The following is a 20,248-nucleotide window of genomic DNA, read 5'->3' on the forward strand; positions in this document are numbered from 1 at the left end:
GCAGTATGCTGGCTGCCTTGAACAAACACAGAAATGTTAAAACTGTTAAACTGCAACAGATCATGCGAATATCACAAGTCTAAAATAGCCTTTACCACAAGTCTGAGCACACCTTAAGGCCAAGGTTCCTTTAATAGTCACTTGAAGCAGGGCTCCAAATCAAGTGTGTAAAAATAACAACAGACATCTTACAATCCCGAGGCAAAATTTCTTAAAGACAAGCATTTTGGGAAATATCGACTTGGCTTGGATTTTAGCCGGCTGCTGGACTCAGGGATAGCAATCAACACTTGCCATTGGTTTGTATATATTTGGATTTTCTGAAAGACAGTGCTTTTTCTTTTTTTAATTTATCGCGTCTGGTCTTTACACATTTTTATTTTATACTATAAACAATAGGAGATCATATATGGAAACAAATGTTTTTTTCTCTTAGTTTAAAAGGTAAGTGCTCAAGATACAAGAAAGCACGAATGAATTTTGTATATTTTAGCCAACACAGTAAAAATTATTTTTCGTTTCATTGACCTTAAGCTCAGACAGCTGCACACACCCTCTCTCAGCAACACAGCCATATGCACTCAGGCACTCAAGCCTGAAAGGTCTGAGGCGCAGGAGCTCGCACACACATTCGACATACCTGTGAGGATACACAGAAATCTGGCATTATCTGCGACTCTCAGAAAAACATTTTAGCCAGCATCTGACATCTGTGGCTCTCGGCTTTAATGACTGCCTGCTACACCAAAAAAATAAAAATAAAAATAGATGACTTGATGCCAAGTCATGTCAAATACACTCAGTAGAAAGAACGCAAAAAATGTTCCTTGTTGTGTTAAGGCTACATTTTACACCTCTAGCATGGTGTTTAGCATTTCGAGTTTGACAGGCCTTTTGAAAAGGCTAAAAAATGTTAATGCACTCATGAGGTTGGATCAATAAGGCTTGCAGCATGTGCAGGGGGTTACTACAGATGGTGAGTGTGATAGCACCAGAGGTGCCTGAGCTCATTAAGAAACAGGACCATACTCCGGTGCAGAGCAGGCAGAGGAGAGGGAGGAGGAGGGGAGGATGCAGAGCATGGACTGAGGTTTTTCACCTGAGTGTCACAGAGCTCTGAAGAGTCGCTGCCATCAGAAAATGTCAAAAATTATGAATCGCCTCTTTGTGCATTCAGACGGCTACAGCAGATCTGTGTTAAATTAGTTAAAAGAAATAGTAGCATGTAGGTTAGAAGCTCAGGGGTTGTTCAAAGGCTGCAGGCAGCCGTTCCACGCAGACAACTAGCTGGACTGTGGCGCCCTCTCCCTGTCGCAACTTCTTATGAGCACGAAAATTTACCTGAATAACCGCAGTTCATGTGTCGAGAAATCACATTTTCTATAACCATATTATTACATGAGAATAAAAAATCTGCTAATTTGAAGAAAAAAAAGAACACAAGGCTTAAACCATTTTATTTCATGTTAGTCTTTGGGCCATCTGAAAAAACTGGAAGATCATTCATAAAAATCATATTTCACAGAACAGATGGTTTGGATTTTTTTGCCTGACATCACGAACATCATTACAAAACTACACCTCTGTAAACTGGGTACAGTCAAACTGTTGTACAATTTCAAATCCACAGTGTGGAGTTCACACACAAATCCAACTTTCATTCCTTGTAGATGAAGTCACTGCTCTGAAAAGGCACAAGAGGAAAATGTTACTGGTAACTTGCGTTTGCCAACAGCAGGACAAAAAAAACCCCCAAGTTTTTCTCATTTTTAATTTCCTTTAATCGCTTTTGGACTTCATGACATTTGTTTTCATGAAACAAAAAAGGTCTCCAGAACTGGACTCACACTGTTTACAAAAACACTAAAACAAATGCTAAATCTAATGAGATGCTGTGGCATTGCTCAAATCTGTTGTGGTTCCTGACACCATTATCATGTGCACTCTTATCAGTTTTGTAGTCGCTGATGCCTCCAGCTGCACACATTGTGTGTGAATCTGTCTCCATCTGGTCAAACTGAAATGAACATTTGTCTTAAAGATGCTAGAGTGAATCGTCTTTATAATTCACCTCACTACTCATTGTATTCACAACGTGCCCTTTTGTTGAGCAACACCATGCCAACGTCTTGGCAACAACAATAGCGAAGTAATTAAGCAGTAAACTGTCTCTGACGTGCTCACATGGTCAAAAGGAAACAAACAAAACTAAAAAACTCCAAAATGACACCAGACTAGTCACCATCACTTCTGAGTTTCTTTTTCTTTTTCTTCTTCTTTCCTGAGACCTCCACTTCTTCACCAAAGAATGTGTCCATGGGTTCACATTTCACAGGCACCTCTTCCACCTTGACTTTGACACTGGGCTCCAGTCCCTCCTCCACCTCCTCTCGCTCTCTGTCCTTCTTTTTCTTCTTCTTCTTCCTCTTCTCCACAGAATAATCACCCTCCTGGAAGGGGAGCTCCATCATTACTTCTTCCCGAAATTCATCTACAGGTTCCTCTTTCACATTCACCACTTCCTCTAGTCGCTCTTTTTTTATCCGTTTTTCCTTCTTTTTCTTCTTCTTTTTCCTCCCTTCCTCTTCCTCCTCCTCATCTTCTTCTTCTTGACCTGCTTCTTCTATGAATCGCTTGACTACCAGAGGTCGGAGAGTTGTGGAAGAGGGCCCAAAGGCAACTCCATCCAACTCATTCTCTGCCACGCAGGTAAGAGTGGGGGTCTTGCTGCCAAAAGGCTGGAATCGCTGTTTGAGTCCAGGCGGTATGGAGGGGGCTGGAGCAGCGGGGATGACCTGAGGGGCCTGATTGTTGCTGCTGTCTCCGTAGGTCTCGCACACATTAAGCAAGCCTGAAAAAGCAGGACCAACAACCATGCCATTTGACGGCTTCTTGTCACTGGTGAGCAGGCGGAGTTCTGAGGTACTGTGGTTGGATGCCAGGATGCTATAGATCTGCTGCCTGCTCCCAGTCTTGGCTCCAGCTTGAGCAGCAGTAGGAACCTTCAGGGTCTGGAGACCAGAGAGGGGCACCTTGATGCCACTGAAGCTGGATGGAATGAGAAAAGGTAAGTATGCATCACTTAAAAGTACTCTGAAAAAAAGTTTAAACATACTGTTTCTGCTTACACCCTCATGCTGTTACTTTGTTACTTGATATTTAATGTAATTTTAGTACAAAAGCAACATAATTCTCACAATGGGATGTTGAATTCATTACCAGCAACCAACACCTTTACTCACCTTAGCGATACTTGTCATAATGGGTCAGTTACCATTTGTAGATTTTAAAAAGATACTAACAGATTTTACAGTCATTTCAATGACCTGACGACTGCATGACTAGTTTTTAACAAATGCCACGGAGAGGTTGTTGCTGTTAAATGCAGTTAAACTCAAAGTTCCACTGTGGAAACTGTGCAACACGGCAACAAAAATGAGACTAGAGGTGTACTCCTTTTGGAAATTACCTAAGTAGATTTAATCTCAGCATTCACTGACCAAAGTGCTGCACACAGTATCTACAACTACACACACACAGGCAAATTATTACGGTAAAAAAACAAACAAAACAAAAAGTGAACACATATGATACAGAATTAAGAGGCGTTCAACAATAAGCAGACACACTAATCGCTCTTTTTTATGTCAAGTGGTAACTGATTCTACAACCGTAGAGGAGCATCTTTAAAGGTTCTGACACTTTTTGTTTAAGACATGATATTCAGACATATAAGAGAAGTTTGCCAATGGTTCAGAGAGACCTGGGAGCTGTAAACAAATAAGATTTGTAATCTTAAACTGAATTCCAGAATGAGATGGGGTGAGCAGTGACTCCATCGTTTCAATTTAACCAAAACCTCAGAGGATATCTGGGAGATTTCACTTCAGTAACCGGAGATATGCGAGGGCTGATGTCTGTGTGAATGTTTACTGATGATATCAGAGAGATCTTCAGCTTTTGGCTTCTTTATGAAAGTATTATTACTGTGGCATTTGCATCTGAAACTTGTTTGTGGTTTAAACTGTTTATATGATTGCGTGGAGAGGAAGGACAAAAAAACTAAAACAAATCAATGCCTGGAAATGAACAAATAAATGAATGAATGAATGAACCATTGCAAAAAAGAAAAAAGGCTAAAAAATTGTTATTATGTTAGAAAAAAAATGTTTGCTGTGTGGGATAAAGGTAAAGGCAGACTGTACCCACCATTTGGGATCAAAGCTGGCAGGAGCTTTAATGAGCCATAACTCATTCTTGTTCTTCTTGAGGTTTTGTGCGAGAGTGCTGCTGCAAGGCTCATGGCAGAAAGAGACAAAGTCAGGAGGACACTGGTACCTTGTAGTCTTATCTGTGGATTAAAAAACAAAACCATCGAGTCAGAAGCACAGAAACTGGAACACGTTTTAGTGTGGATATTAACTTTCTTCTGTTGCTTTATCTAAACCACATATTTAATGTAAACACAATCGTTACCGCTAGTCTGCTATACCGTTTGCCGTCCTCTGGCTACTTCTAAGCCTTAATGAATCTGCTCTAACGTAAGTAACTACTAGCATATCACCTCCATTATTACACCAACTTCGTGCAACGTCTGCGTGTTAACTTACCGGATTCTGTCGGTTTGGGCGCCGATTCCACACCAGTGGTGTCCGCTTCATCTTCGCTCGATGAGGATATGTCTTTCGGCATTTTTTTATTTTAAAATACGATCAAATTTCTGAAATTAAAAGTTTCTGTCTCCAATCGCATGGCTTGTGTGGGAGGCACACGTGTTGACAAAAACTGAACCGTGACCTTTAAGTATTTCACTTCCGTGCCAGTTCTCACTGTAGTTCCACGACGAGGCCCTCTATTGACTTCGGCGAGTAAGCAAACTCAAATACCCACAATTCACCTCACGTGGTTACGTAACGTTCCAGAGCCAGTCTGGGAAGCCGTTGACAGCGGGGAAGAGTAGGCCGAAGTCGGTAAACACAACAAATATATCAAAATTAGTTGCAAACAACCAAAGTATTTGAGCTAATTTCATATATGTAGAATGCGTAACATTATTTTAAAGCTGTGTGAGGTCCGTTAGGGGACGAAGTCAGTAGCAAAGAGGGCGTGCACCTGTCCACGCTAAGTAGGTTAACGCAGCTAACCTGTGCTAGCACGTTAGGAGGTTCGCTGAACACGCTCAGGTTAGCTCGGCCAGCCATGTCGTCCCCTTCCTCCTCCAGGCGCCAGTGGTGCTACCTGTGCGACCTGCCAAAGATGCCATGGACCGTGGTGTGGGACTTCAGCGAGGTGGTCTGCCGTGGATGCGTGAACTACGAGGGAGCCAACCAGATTGAATTCCTGATCGCAAGCGCCCGCCAGTTGAAGCGAACTCACGGCATGCAGGACGGTAACGTGAGGTCACCTGGTCCCTCTCCCAATAAACACGGCACATCAGCCCGGGGAGAGGTGGCGGCAGACGGAGGCAGGCCGCACGGGGACCGTTTCGAGAGGGGAGGAAGAGGAGAAATTACCGCTTCAACTATTCGTGTACCGCCAAACGGGCTGCATCGTGACGGGCAGCCGCCTCAAGAAGTTAACCGTCAGAGCCCCAGTGGCAGCCGGAGATCCATGATTAGCGCAGCCATCCCTCCTAATCTAGTGACTCAGAGTATTGCAGGTATTCCCGGTATTCCCCCTGGGATACTTGCAGGGATGCCCGCGGGTCTGACGGCCCGGACAGCCCCTATGAGCAGCCCTATGATTTTCCCTGCCCCTGTGCTGGCAGAGATGAGCCGCAGACAGCTGGGAATAAGCATGGGGATCACCCCTTTTATCGCGCCAGAGCTGGAGCGAGAGCTGAGTTCCTCCCAGAACCAGCCCAAGACGCAGACCCACACAGTTGTGGCTGGCAGCAGTACCAGCAAGAGTACAAGCTTGGCTTCTTCATCGTTCTCCATGGCTGGAGGTGTAAGCCAGACTAGTCCTAAACCTGCATCATCTCCAGCCAGGCAGTCACGCCCCCTAACTGCAAGGTCAGGAGGAGAGCCCCTAGGATCCAGCACCTCAGCGGAGGCAGCTACCGCCGCTGCCGCGTTACCCCACAGTGGTGCCTCTGAGCTGGCATCTGCATCTGCCAATAACAGCCATTCGGCTGGAAACAGTCTGTCCTGCACCTTGTGTCATGAGAGACTGGAAGACACCCACTTTGTTCAATGTCCATCAGTGCCAGGCCACAGGTTTGTATGTTTGTCATTTATTTATTGTTATATAAATATCCTATAACATTGTTTGTTTTTAGCTTTTAGCCAGGTTAGGTATTTAAATATGTCTTGCATACAAAAGCACGTATTTGTTAAACTGGTTATAAATATATATCCTGCAGTTGTTAGCGTCCAAAATAATTATGTCCACTGTAATACTCTTCCTCCGCCAAATATAGGTTCTGCTTCCCGTGCACAAGAGGGTATATCCAGAGTAGGCATGGTGATGGGGAAGTGTACTGCCCCAGCGGAGAGCGCTGTCCATTGGATACCTCTCCCAACAGTCCCCCATGGGCCTTCATGCAGGGGGAGATAACCACCATTTTGGGAAATGGTGCTGCCAGTTCAGGATCGAGCGGAGCAGGGTCTGCTTCAGCTCCTGCATCAGCTCCTACATCTGGAGCCAGTACTGGTCCTGGAGCTGCAGCTTCATCAGGGCCTGGAAGTGGAACAGCAGCAGGAGCAGCTGGAGCCGGAGCAGGGAGTGGGAGTGGAGATGTCACTGTCAAGAAAGAGAGAGAGACGTGATGGTGGTTTCAGTGGCAGCATGGACCCAGCACAGCAACAGGCAGGTCTACAGGCATCTGACCTTTGTGAAGAAAATTTATAAAAAGCACTGATGTTTGGTGTTTTTGTTATTGATATAAAGTGGGACACAAAATGGGGTTAAAATACAACAAGAGATGCTCTCCTGTTGTATTCTACAAGTGTTTTAATAGTAATATCCATAATCCCAACCATGGTATGATCGATATGCTTGCAGCTGATATTAACTATATTTTCACGTGTTTGTTTTCTGTCCCAGAATCGTATCCCAGATCAGAACAGACGTCTCCCCCGAACAGCTAAGAGTCCCAGAAGAGAAGCAATGCAACAACCTACAAATCTCAAAACATCCACTAAGCAAGTTAAACTGCTTGTCACATTGCAATGAATTCAAAACTATTAGGCCTAATCAGAGATCTGATGATGGCAGCAAAGACTGCCTGCACACATCACTTGTTTTTTCTCTGAGCAACTGCTGATTTTTGCCACTGTATAGTGAGCTTGTGAAATTAAATTTCCCAATGCATTCTGTGCATTGCGCGCTCACTTGCAGCAATGCTGTAAAACAGTTTAATGCCATTTTAAATTTTCAGTCCAGAAAACAGCAGAGATACTAATGGAATATCACCACCACAACCAGACATACAGCGTATACATATCCCTAATCATGCGATGGTGGAATCACATATTCAGGAAGACTCACAAGCTGGACAGCGGCTACTGCTTAAGAGTTGGTAATTAGTTCTGTTACTTGAAACAAGCATCGCTTTCACGTTAGCAGATGGATATAGATTATAGCATTCCTATCTGAACACATACAATGCAGCTTTGTCAGGTGCTTCCTGGATCTTCCCATTAAGCACAAGATATCCTTTAGTGTTGGTGCTTTGGCACTATAGCTGCGCTACATTGGCTGCTGAGGCGTAACAGCAACTTTTAACAGGAGTGCAAAGGCCTAGTGAGGATGTAGAGGTGATGATGGCACATTTTACTGGCTTGACTGCCAAGAGACCCTGATTTGTACCCCATTCATAGCTGTGTGTTTTATTCTTTGTTTTTGGTTTTTTTTACCTCGGTTTATGCTCTCAGATCCACTCACTGGTTAGGTTTAGGCACTAAAGACTACTTGGTTAAGGTTAGTGAACCCTGCTCCTTGACAAATGATGCGTTGCAAGCGATTGATGGCTCATTTATACAATAACCCAGTGTGTCACAGCAAACATGCCAAAGGACGCTTTGAGCATAAATTAGTTACGGTTTAGCTACAATACGTGGTACTGATTGGCACCTTGGAGATAAAGACAAATACTTTAGTCAAAGCAATTGACATCAGTTTAATTTGTGTCAGTGATGATTTGTTAGGAGACCTGATAGATGAGTGATTAGAGTTCTCAAACTCTTAGACAATAGCCGCTTCCCAGTGTTGTCAGCATACACTCAGCTTTGTGCAGGAAAAAGCACAAATATATATACTACATATACACATATATATATATATATATTTACATGTATGTCAAAGTATATCTAAACAGCAGCCACAGCTGTTCTTTTTATTGTTGAAAAGTTGAGTTAATTGTCTTGGGAAAAAATGCCATATTATTTACCAATGCTTCATCAAATGAAATATTTTCTGCTTCTACAAGTTAAATTTACAGCTTATAACTGACATGACACTGACAGTGATGATGTAATGTACCTTCAGCAGATTTTTTTTTTTTAATTGCTTCATGACTGAGTCTGTGTCCTGATGCACAGATTTTTCTTTCTTTCTTTTTTCTTTTAAATCTCCAGTAAAACATCTAAACAAACCTGCGTTAGATGTGGACAGAATGCCAGTAGAGACATTTCTGTGCGCTTGTGCATTTGTTGTTTTTGTTTTGGGGTTTTTTGTCAGCTTAAATTGAAGCTGACTTTAACTCAGAGAAAGGAGAATATTTTGCTGTGTAGACACAACCAGTTAACCTGTCAGCGCGTCAACCAGCAGCAGAAACTCAGTGTTTGACTGTATTTAAATGTTGCTTTCATACAAGATCCAGCCCAGCCTACATTTTACCCCGAATGTATATAAAAAAAAATCTATTGACAGGCCTATGATTATATTTTATACTAGAATGTTAAATGTTATATACTGTAAAGAACTGTAATAGTACACACGTGCAATCCTTAGACATAGTACATGCAAGAGTTTGACATATGGTATTAAAAAAAATTGCGCATCATTTCTTAAACTTTTTTTTTTAAGTGAGAATCCACTGAAAAGCAGAAATCTTTGTTTCTGATCAAGAGATGTTTAATAAATCTGTGTGGTCTGGTTTCCAGTCATACTATTGAACATTGTATATTATTTCCCATTTGCCATATTTCAAAATGAATTTCATAAATACATTAAAGTGCGCAGGGATTTCATGTTCCTAAATTGAACAACCAGACATTGTAATGATAATATATCAAAATGAGTTTGTTTTTTGGTGGATTCTCTTTATGTGCAGCGAGTACTTGACAGTACAGAAGCACAGACAAACCAAAGGTAATTTTATGCCCAAAATGATGTTTATAATTGTAAATGTTTTATGGAAGACATATATTTCATTATTTTTCAACCAGCTGGTTCTCTTCATTAGGCCGTTACAGTTAACAGGCCAATGTGTTCTACTGTACTTATAGGATATGTACAATCTATAGTCTGCAGCAGATCCTTACATAGCACTTATATATTTTAAAGGGGACCTATTATGCTAATTTCTAGTTCAGTATTTTTATGTTTTACTTTGCTAGAGTTGCTTTGCATGATTCATAGTTCAAAATAATTCACATTTTTTCTCAGACTGGGCCTTGATGCAGCCCTCCAATTCTTTCTGTCTGAAATGAGCCATTTTATGGCCGTTCTCCCTTTAAGTCATCTTTCTTCTGATTGGCTGCCTATCGCAAACAGAAGAAGTGTCAGAAACTGAGTGTTTAGAGCCTGAATTATAAAGTGACCAGGATTACATGTACATACACTAACCTCGTGTTTTGAAATTTTAGCCATGTTTCTTATATGCATCCACCTCAGTATATATTTGACAGAAATTCAGGAGGGAAAAAAGCATAATAGGTCCGCTTTACAAAAAGATCCCACAGATCAGGCCTGTTGTAGAGAAACTATCTTTGAAGAAATGTAATAGTATAATATGCACTGATACGTCATGCAATCCCTTGTTAAGTGCCTTTTAAAAATGTTTACCATCTGTTTTTGTGTCTGGGAACCTCAGGGGAAGTTAGGAGTGCAATGGCTTCTTTTATTGTCTTGTCAATGATTAACCTGAATCTGCTTCCCTTCGATCACCATCTGACCGCTTTTGCTTTTATCTGAAGCCTTCGTAAAGTTGACAGGCCCTTCGTGTTTTATTTGAATCCTCCCACTACGTTGTTTTTCATTTATGTGACTTTTTTTTGTAGATCTGTCAGTTTTATTGCAGCTTCCTGTACAACATAAAACCAGGAATAAATGGGATGGAAACTTGTCCTTCTCTTTGTTGTTTATTTACAAGTTTTACTGAGTATCTTTACCTGTTTATTGAATTATTTCTGGGTAAAACTTCATATAATGGAACTGCTCACCATCCTTCTGTTAGAATCGAAAGACTTAAGTGCTAGCTGTCTGAAATTGCTACAAGTCAAGGAATTTTCATATATTTATTGCTTGTGCAACCATGCATCCTTATTCTAATTATCTGGGCCCAGCACGCTGGAGTAGATCTCTGAGCAGTGATGCCCAGATCTTCTGCTTTCCAACCACTGCTTACAGCTTTTCCAGAGTGGACATTGGGGCATTCCCAAGCCAGCTTAGTTTGGGACTGCCAAAACTGGTTTCACTAGTGTCTAATGTCCATCATATGGTGTGTTTTGCCTTTTATCTGTTGGTATTTATCAGCTCTAATGCTGAAAATGTGTCATTTAACCTGCAAGACTTGCCTATAGACTTGGTTACAGCTAAACTTCACGTCTAATTCACCTTTAAAATCAAAGAGTGAGAATAAAGCGCCTCTGTGTTTTAATGTCACAGCAGTTCGAGTCTGTGAAATTTCTTATTATATCTGTGCTCCTTTATAATCCTAACAGAAGAAACTGCACAAAGCATAGCTGCGACTCGGTTTTAAGGGCCACATGATGGCGCTCCTGGTCTTAGCGTGCCTTACGGAGAAGACGCTGTGTGGCAGCATGATCTTTTGTCAGGTCCATTAGGCCTACAGCCTGTGGAGTCGGTAATCCTTTAAAATCGAGAACTGTCGCACTTTGACCTCTTACTGCCTAAAAACCTTCTGTTTTCACCAAAGATGCCACAGCTTCAGGTGCCTGCCCTTTGTCAGTAGCTGTAGTAGTAAATAAACTTGTGCACTCCTGATTAATTTTCACTATTTTGATTGTGATGAAGAAAAGGGCGGGCAGTGGCCCTGTAAATGTCCCTCCCCATCGTCCTCCAGTTGCGCGGATCTGCTGTTTTCTCCATTAGTGTCAGCTCGTTACAGCTATTGTTAAACCAGTTATGGAGGTGTTAATGGCCGGTGGAAGATCCATTGGATTGAAAAGCAGCCCGCAGAGTGAGAGAGGTGGCTTTGAAAAGTTCGATTAAAGGTGTTTATTAGACGCAGCAAAAAAAAAGTCTTGGAAAAAAAAACATACTGAACCCTTTTACGCAGCAGGTGTGTCGATATATATATTAAGTATCAACTATGATCAGTTAAACAGGTTGTGCTTGCAGGATTGTCTGTTTTTGTAGAATATTTGTTATTCTTAAGTTTAACAGGACAGAGAAGTTGTAAACACCACAAACCTCTCCAGAAAAAAAAACATGCAAACTTGATTAATATTTATGAACTCGAATTTCCATTTGAGACATTTGCGGGGCAGTAGGCAAATGATTAGCAGATGCGCTTTAGTCTGTCCCGTTTTATTGACTCATACTCGGATAACTGAAACCTTGTAGGGGAGAGGTTTGAGGCCTTAGGGTAAAGCAGTTTGGATCGTTTCCGCCCCTGAAGAAAACAGAAGACGTTGAAATTGTAAACGTGAGTAAAAATGGGATAAAATCAAGGCTCCATTATAATAAAGAGTCGTTTCGTCCACTTCTCATTTAAATTCACCAGTACGTCAAATTAAAGTACATTTTAACCCGGAAGCTTTTTTTTCATGTGACCTCAGAGTTGATTTACAAATATTTTATCCACGGAGAAAAATAAATCATCCAGGCTTGGTTACATCGTTACGACATTCAGGCGACATTCCACGTTTAATGGATGTGACAGCACTTTGCAAGCAGGTGATAATCTGTGAGTCTTTGACAGGTCATATCATGGAAAGCGTCTGATTAACTATAAGCTGACCCGAGTCCCTCCCTCTCGTCTCTGTTTTCGTGAGGGCAGCGGGGCCTTTATGTGGACGCCACGGAGAAATTTAATGGCTGTAAACGTCATGTTTCCAAGAAATGTTCACGCCGCTGAATCCTTTACACTCTGCATAATATTGTTGCATCTGAGCACTAACAGGCCAGTTCCTTCCTGTGATTTCCACGGGATCTTATCGCCCAGTTTTAATCCCGTCGACCTCCCGCCTGCGCATCAATTACATCTCCATTGACTTGCCATTAAGCATAAGCATTGACATTCACAGGCCTCCGTCTGCAGCGAGGCCTGATGTGTATTCCACAATACAGGAGTCCTGGCCCATGCATTAGGCCAGGACTAGGCTACATTATTTATTTCTTTGTAGCGACGGGCCTCCTCTGAGAAAAAAGAAGCTCTCCAACAAAGTTCCCAGGGCGAGGAGGTCTCTCACATTCAAACGACCCCAATATGCGTAAAATGCGCACATGAGCCATCGTTACCCAACAGTTGGATAAAGATCTGTCTGTTTATGCACGGGGATAAGCTTCTTAGTCAGCTGTGTTTACTTTTTTACTCCTTATGTTTTACTTGGTTTTCGTGACGAAGATTCAGAAGAAAACAGAGGCTGATGGTGGAAAATTGAGAAATTTGATGTTCTCTAATCTTCTGATAAGTCTCAGGTGATTCGTGCTATTATCAAAATATGTGAAGGTCAAAGTTGTCACGATTAAATATTTTGTTATTCAAGCCAGAATTCTATTTTTCGAATTCTTTTAGAAAAATCGCGTTGCTAGCAAAACTGCAGAAACCAGACGCTGATTGTTAAAAGAACTGAAAAAATAATTTTGGATTTTAATGAAGCGCTTTTATGTAGATTTTTTTATTGCTCCAGTTTCGAAACGTGTTTGATATTTAACTTTTCGTCATGACCAACAAAACGTAACTCTTCTGAAATACTGAGAAACATCCCAAAAATGGGCACAGCTTTTGGACAGTAGTACGCTTGCTCGGCTGGTTTTCGCCAGCACAGCCGCGGGGCCGATATCCAGCACGCCAGGGGGCTACATCTGCCTTTTTTGCCGGGCCCTTCCTGCCCAATTCAAAAGTGAGGGCTGGGCGGGGCCGAGCAGAGCCTTATAAGAGAAGGGCGCCCAGGTTCCTCTACTGTATTTCCAAGTTATATCTCCGTCTGTCGCGCGCTGCGTCCCGAGGGCCCGGTGACCAAAGAAAAAACGGGCCACGAGAAAGAAGCAGAAGTCTGTTGAGCATTAACAAATTTAAAGCTGCAAAACAATGGATTACTGACAACTAAGAAACGCTGACCTACCTGTTCTCCGGAGCGGAATCGCATCACTTTTTCATTTTTACGCATTTTAGACTCCGTGCGACAAGGAGAACCCTTTCTGCTTGGATTTTCTTCCCGATACGTGCCAACTTTTAGGAGGACTTTATATTTATTTTTGTTATTCTGAAAACTTCGGTCACAGATAAAATATTCTCTTCTGAAGACTTTTGTTTGGGATGTTGAGTTCTGTGAAGATGGAAGAGTGGAATACTTACTACACAGCCAGCGAGGCCAGCGAGGTAATGACAAGCGAAAACGTGAAAATATCAACAGTAACTACAAATAAATCCAGTTTTTTCTTTACTCTTGTTATAAATATTGCCAAAGTTTCCGCCTTTGTTTTGGGGGATTTAAAAAAGGGAGAAAGAGAGACAGACCGTGAGGGAAGACAAAATGTTCGCTTATGGAGCGGGACTCCGAATCAAAAGTAGTTGCTTTGATACATTCGAAAATAATCTTATAAAAGTAGGCGAAAACCTCGAATTAACATGGAAATATTATGACACCGTCTTAAAAATAAAAACATCCACGTATGGCATTAGTAATGGAAAATCAAATCTCGGGAATCTGGACAAAAAACAAACAAACAAAAAAAAAACCCGAAAAAACTAAAATTAAGAAAATAATAATATCGTAATATGTGAGTAACTAATATTTTTAGCAGTTATGGTAAACAAAGATCATAAATAAATCAAGAAATAAAAAGCAAGTCAGGAAGGGGCTCGCTTCTTCTGCAAAATAAATACTTTGATTTTAAATCAACAATGAGACAGTTATAATTTAACGGATTTCGTAATAAATAGTCTGTGAGAATTATATGATGTTTTTAAAGGACATAGTCTCACTGTTAGGCCTTAATCCTTTGTGTCTCTACTCCGCTTAAGTGTTGCAACGATTCAAGTGTAAATGAAACAAGACTTTTTCCTCCCTAATTCAATTAGGAGTTAATTCCAGCAGCAGCAATTCTCACCTCAACCCAGCCTGATTAAATTACCGAGAAGAAAGCGTTTGATAATAATTAACCAAAACTAAGCGGGCTAAGATACTGTTTTTTATCACCCGCAGATTTAGTATTTTCGCATCCATAAAAATTAAATATCAGTAAGACTCGGGATTCAGAGAAGCACAATTCTTGACATTTAGCTCTGAATTATTCAACTTTATTCCACACAAAAAGGACTTGGAAGTAGTATCACTCCTCCACTTTAGGTTAAATACTGAAGAACTTGTTTTTTCCATGGCAGCAGTGGAGGAGGCCGTCTGACCGAGAGGCACCATGACGCGCTTTTTACGCATTTTCAGGTTAACATCGCTGTGTGAAATCCATGTCCCCTCTCAGCACACTGAGAGCTTCATTGTGCATTGATAAGAAGTGACTTTTAACACTGGGAGTCTGGGAGTGTTTCCTTTCACATTTCACGTTTTGCCCGAGAAATTTAGATCAGTTATTTCCAACAGAAGTGTTAAAAATCGAAATCAAAATTAGATAGTTACAGAATTTATATAATTATTTGTCTTATTTAATTTCTTTTCTGTGTTCACATTGCAACTAACTAGATTTTGTCCCTCCTGTTTACTCCAGATGTACTCATCTCCTACAACCATGAACTCTGGTCTGGGCTCCATGAGCTCTATGAGCACCATCAATAACTACATCAACTTGAACCCAGCCACTGTCTCGCCTGCTGGTATGAACATGTCATATCACCCGCCCACCACCAGCATCAGCAGTTCACCACTGGCCTCAATGGGCTCCGTTCCCGGCCACATGTCCCTCTCCCCAGTGGCCCCGTCCCTCACCTCAGGCTCACTAACTCAGCTGGGCCCTGCTGCTCCAGGCTCCCTGAGTTCTTTGTCCCACTACCAGGACATTAGCCCATCCATGAGTCAGCTGGGATACACCTCTCCTGCAACTCTGAACCGAGCAGGGGCAAAGGAGATTAACCCAAAGCCCTTCCGACGGCCAATGACCCATGCCAAGCCACCATACTCCTACATCTCCCTCATCACCATGGCCATCCAGCAGAGTGGCAGCAAGATGTTAACCCTGAATGAGATTTACCAATGGATCATGAACTTGTTCCCCTACTACCGTGAGAACCAGCAGCGCTGGCAGAACTCCATCCGCCATTCCCTCTCCTTCAACGACTGCTTTGTGAAGGTGGCTCGCTCACCCGACAAGCCGGGCAAAGGCTCTTATTGGACTCTCCACCCACAGTCCGGCAACATGTTTGAGAACGGCTGCTACCTGAGGCGCCAGAAACGCTTCAAGATTGAGGACAAGTCAGCAAAAAAGGCAGCCAAGAACCAGGACATGGGCTCAGGAAAAGTAGTTCACAGTGTCGATCTCTTGGTGGAGGATCGCAGCCCTGGAGGTGGATCAGAGGGAGCAGACTCCACCCACTCGGATAACTCCCACCCGGGATCTTCAGATGACCAGCCTCATTCCCGAAACTCGATGGTTTCATTGGAATGTCCACCATTGTCCTCCTCACACCTCCACAACCCACCTGTCTCCCTGCCACCCTCCTCCACCCCCTCATCTTCCATCTCTCCATCCTCCATGCCCCTCACTGGCACCTCTTCCTCCAACCCACTCCTCCACTCCCAGACTCTACCTAGTAGCTCCCACCTCCTGCCGAGTGTCATGCAGCAACACATGGACATACAGAGCGACCCCCTCAAGTCTTTAGACCCCCACTACAACTTCAACCACCCATTCTCCATCACCAACCTCATGTCCAACGAGCAAAAGATGGACCTCAAATCCTACCAGGACCAGCTGATGACCTACAACACCTACACTGGGACCTCTCCTGTAGCAGCGAAGCAGATCTACGACAGCCCGGGGCCGACCACAATGGACTCGGGCGCTTACTACCAAACTCTGTACAGCCGCTCAGTACTCAATGCCTCCTAATATGGACTTTTAGCGACTCCCACACACACACACAAACCTGCTCATGGAGGAAAGCCAAGATGGAGACTTCTGTGTCTCCCTGCATCTGTTAAAATGGACTCCAATGCTTTTGCCATCTTCCTCTTTCATTCTCTCTGCGTCTCTGGACTTCAAAACTCACATCCAAAATAAAATGGCTGCCATGTTTAGAGGGACAAAAGAACACACCTTTTCTTTTTACCATCTCTGTCAAACAAGGAGACAAACTGGTTACACGGAGGACAGAAAAGTGAAGCTGGACAATAGGAGGTCTTAAATGATAGTGAAGTCATTTAATTTGTCTGTGTGTAAGTTAAAGTCCAATCCTGAGAATTGTGTGTGGCAAAAATAGCCTTGTATAAAATGTAAATAGAGGTAATGAGGAGGGGAAAGGATATTTGCATTTATTTATGAAGGGAGAAATTTTAATATAACTTGTATTGTGCTCTGTCGACCAGTTACAACCGCAATGTGAGGTTTCGTTTTTTATCCAGAGGAAAGTTTCAGGTTACTGCTTCAGGCAGGTGTTACTGCAACTGGAGACATTTAAATTCATTTCTTTGTGAGTGTGTTACAACATTGGTCATTTTTTTGTTTTCACGCCCTGATCTGTCGTGTTTTTGTCAGATCGGGCATCTGTCAATTTAAACGTGTAGCTCATGAACTCTGTGCTTTCAAAAAAACGCGTCGTCTTTTTGGTTAATATGAAGAAAAAAAACATTGTGTTCCTGCTGAGGTTTAGAGTAAAACAAAGTAACAAAAAAAAAGAGAAAAATCTGTAGTGAGAAGGAAAGATGCAAAGCAACTGTGGTAAAAAAAAAAAATATGTGATGTGTTTCAGATGACCAGAAAATAGTTCCTTTTATTACTGCGTGAAGCATTTTAACTGCATGCCTTTCCAGAGACTGTAACATTTCGAATAACAGTTAACTGGTGAGGTGCATGGAGGAGTTCTGTCAGTTACTAACAGTGGTGGGAGGAGAGATGCACTACTGGAGGATTTACATACAGTACTTTGCACTATAGAGCTCTCAATGGCCAGGTGGGCTGATAGTGTGTGTGTGTGTTACAACAATACGTAGGAATGTCCTCCTTAAACTGTCAACGGATCAGCAAAGTAGTAACCATGTAAAAGTGGGTCAAAAGACCGCCCCCATGTCTGAAAAGTGCCTTTTCTTCAAATGACTGCTGATGTGAAGAGATCAATGTATGGATGATCTTTTGAAGGATGATAAGCAGCAGAGGATGCAGAAGTTTCAGGTCACGCGATGTCCTCTGTGGAACATGTTTTAGTTTCAATGCCAACTGTCCTTTATTTAAAATATGTTGCTTTTCCAACTTTGAAAGTGTGCTGATATAATATATTGTTTGTGTTTCCTTTTCTTTCGGTTTAAGTGTGATCACACTGATTCATGTTTCTTTTTTCTTATTAAAGAGGGGACAAATGGTGTCTTTGCTTTTCTTCTTTCCATCATTTTTAATAAAGGAAGAGTTTGTTGGTCAGCACATCCTGGATCAAACATAAACAAAACAGCAAATCCTTAGCGTGGATTTGCTGTTTTGGATTAGAAGAAAACACATCAGCTCTTTAAGGATTTCACACAGATAAAGCATTCAAGAATAGCCTTTTATTACAGATTTTATTATTTCAATAAGTGAGACAGAATAAAAGTTGAGTCTTTTTAAAGATCATTTTTGCAAATGCACAAACATTTCTAAAAGTTAGCCACTGAAACAAATGTTACAGCAAACAAATCAATTATAAAATTATATTTTTCTACATCCTGCACTATTGTTGGCAGCACATCTCTTACTTGTCCTGGCCAATCAGTCACAGCTCTTTGGTAGGGTAGTGCTGCAGGAATAGCACTGCCTTGTTGAAACAGCTCCTGACCAAATGACTGCGGTGTGCGACATGTAGGACATGTAGGACTGGTAGACTAAACATGGCTGGATCACACTGAGATCCTCAAAGCCGACCTCTGCGCAGACCCTCTGCCTGGGCGGCATCGCACACACACAGAGTGAGGCCCTGACCACTCCAAAAACTACTGACCTGCCTCTGACCCTGCACTAGAAAAACCGTCAGCAAGTCAACGAAACAAAAACAGGGGAAAGTAGGAGCAGGACATTTATCTTTTTTGCCTTTAAGGACCAGTTCCAGAGAGCTCCACCTAAACAGTAAACACACAACTTTCTGCATGTTTAAGGAGATTTTTCAAGCAAGGGAGCAACAAAATATATAGACTAAGCATGGACACTGGCTGAATCTCTTGCAAAATATGGAGAGGATGAGATAGTATAATCATACATGTGAAAATGTTGACTTCAGAGAAAATTCTGTTCAACACTAACGGTTCTTGCTTGGAGCCTGCATCGAAATGCAGGTAAATTCATGCTAAAACCACCAATTCATGTCTAGAAACATGAACAAATACAATGCTATTTTGTCACCAAATTATTTAATAGGAGTTAATGCATTGACACACACACACACACACACCCACACACCGCATGCTGGCACGCTGGCACGCCGCCTGTCTACCTGCCCTACTCTCTACCTGTCTGCATGTTTGACAGTTGCTCAACCCAACCCTATGCTGTAGCTGTTGTCACAGATTTGTCCCTGACTGCTCTTTTATCTTAAGCACAGTAACAAATAACGCCAGTGCATATGATCAGCAGCAGCACACACTCTGAAGATATTGGCCTCATTTTTAACCTCAGTCTGAATCAGCGTTTCTGACTTTCATTTTTCTGTCTGTTTCTTGCAGCAAGATGTTTTCGCCAAAAGTATGGTGTTGTAAGTCATTTAACTCATGTAGGTTTTGTTAGCAAACTGTATTCATAGAGTACATGAATGAAATGCACAGACAAACATGTCTGCAAATTAGTGCTAAGGAACAGCCGGCAAAACTGGAACGCTCGTGCGGCCGTCAGAGGAACTGAGGTGCTCGCACATCAGCTTAATCCTTCAGACCAAGAGGTTACCACCAACTTACCAGCCTATTTCTATTAACTATTGGAGACAGTGCCTACTTGATTCTTATGAAGAATTACGAATGAATCAAGTAGGCAAGACATGTTTAAAAAAAGAAAAATTAACTATTAGAGAGAGGAGGAAAAAAATATAACTAATCTTTCTTTCCTTTCCATATGGTTGTCCTCAACACACACACAGGCAAGACACTCTCATACATATGCCTTAAAGAAATAAAGAAATGCTAAGTGTGAAACTTGGGCAGTTCTTGCATACACAATAGTCCCTTTGGAGCATTTAGCTTGATAAGATAGGCAAGCACCCACCTGATATGGTCTCCACAGCTACAAAGACACACACACACACACACACACACACACACACACACACACACACACACACACACACACACACACACACACACACACACACACACACACACACACACACACACACAGGAAGGTGTTCCAGGTATGACTAACCTGACTCTATAATGTCACTCATAGTAATCAGGAGACCTCGCTGATAGTGGTCACATTCATTCCAGACTTTTGGTGAAGGAAAACTGATTAGAGTCTATCCACAGATAACACACTGTGACTTAAAGGTTTGAAGGGGCAACAGTGCAGCAGCTCGAGCAATTTCAGCACCAAAGAGAGAAAAAATTCAGATGTGACCCTTACATTTGTAACCTTTCATCTGTAATCTGTAACCCTGGGCTGACCGAGTTTCCAGACATGGGACTCTTTGAAAACAGATACTGACTGCTGATAACAGTCTGGATGTCACAATCAAATATTCTCCTCTACAAATGACCATAACAGCCCCAGATTT

At 42.0% G+C, this 20,248-nt stretch overlaps 3 protein-coding genes across 3 annotated transcripts; 2 read left to right on the forward strand and 1 right to left on the reverse strand.

The window, feature by feature from the left end:
• Window positions 1–1,440: 1,440 nt before the first annotated feature.
• polr1g (RNA polymerase I subunit G) lies at window positions 1,441–4,752 on the reverse strand. The gene is made up of 3 exons (XM_004569598.6): window positions 4,611–4,752; window positions 4,210–4,351; window positions 1,441–3,048 (listed from the first exon to the last, which is right to left on the reverse strand). The coding sequence occupies exons 1-3, from the start codon at window positions 4,690–4,692 to the stop codon at window positions 2,235–2,237; spliced, it is 1,038 nt and encodes a 345-aa protein (XP_004569655.3). The 5' UTR covers window positions 4,693–4,752; the 3' UTR covers window positions 1,441–2,234.
• Window positions 4,753–5,199: 447 nt separating this feature from the next.
• Window positions 5,200–10,290, forward strand: irf2bp1 (interferon regulatory factor 2 binding protein 1). Its single transcript, XM_004569599.6, has 3 exons — window positions 5,200–6,218; window positions 6,422–6,810; window positions 7,048–10,290. Exons 1-2 carry the CDS (start codon window positions 5,200–5,202, stop codon window positions 6,768–6,770), a joined length of 1,368 nt encoding a protein of 455 aa, XP_004569656.1. The 3' UTR covers window positions 6,771–6,810; window positions 7,048–10,290.
• A 3,042-nt stretch (window positions 10,291–13,332) lies between these two features.
• Window positions 13,333–17,884, forward strand: foxa3 (forkhead box A3). The gene is made up of 2 exons (XM_004569600.3): window positions 13,333–13,735; window positions 15,079–17,884. Exons 1-2 carry the CDS (start codon window positions 13,673–13,675, stop codon window positions 16,414–16,416), a joined length of 1,401 nt encoding a protein of 466 aa, XP_004569657.1. The 5' UTR covers window positions 13,333–13,672; the 3' UTR covers window positions 16,417–17,884.
• The last annotated feature ends 2,364 nt before the right edge of the window (window positions 17,885–20,248 follow it).

This window comes from Maylandia zebra, linkage group LG14 (assembly GCF_041146795.1).
Source record: "Maylandia zebra isolate NMK-2024a linkage group LG14, Mzebra_GT3a, whole genome shotgun sequence".
Lineage (NCBI taxonomy): Eukaryota > Metazoa > Chordata > Actinopteri > Cichliformes > Cichlidae > Maylandia > Maylandia zebra.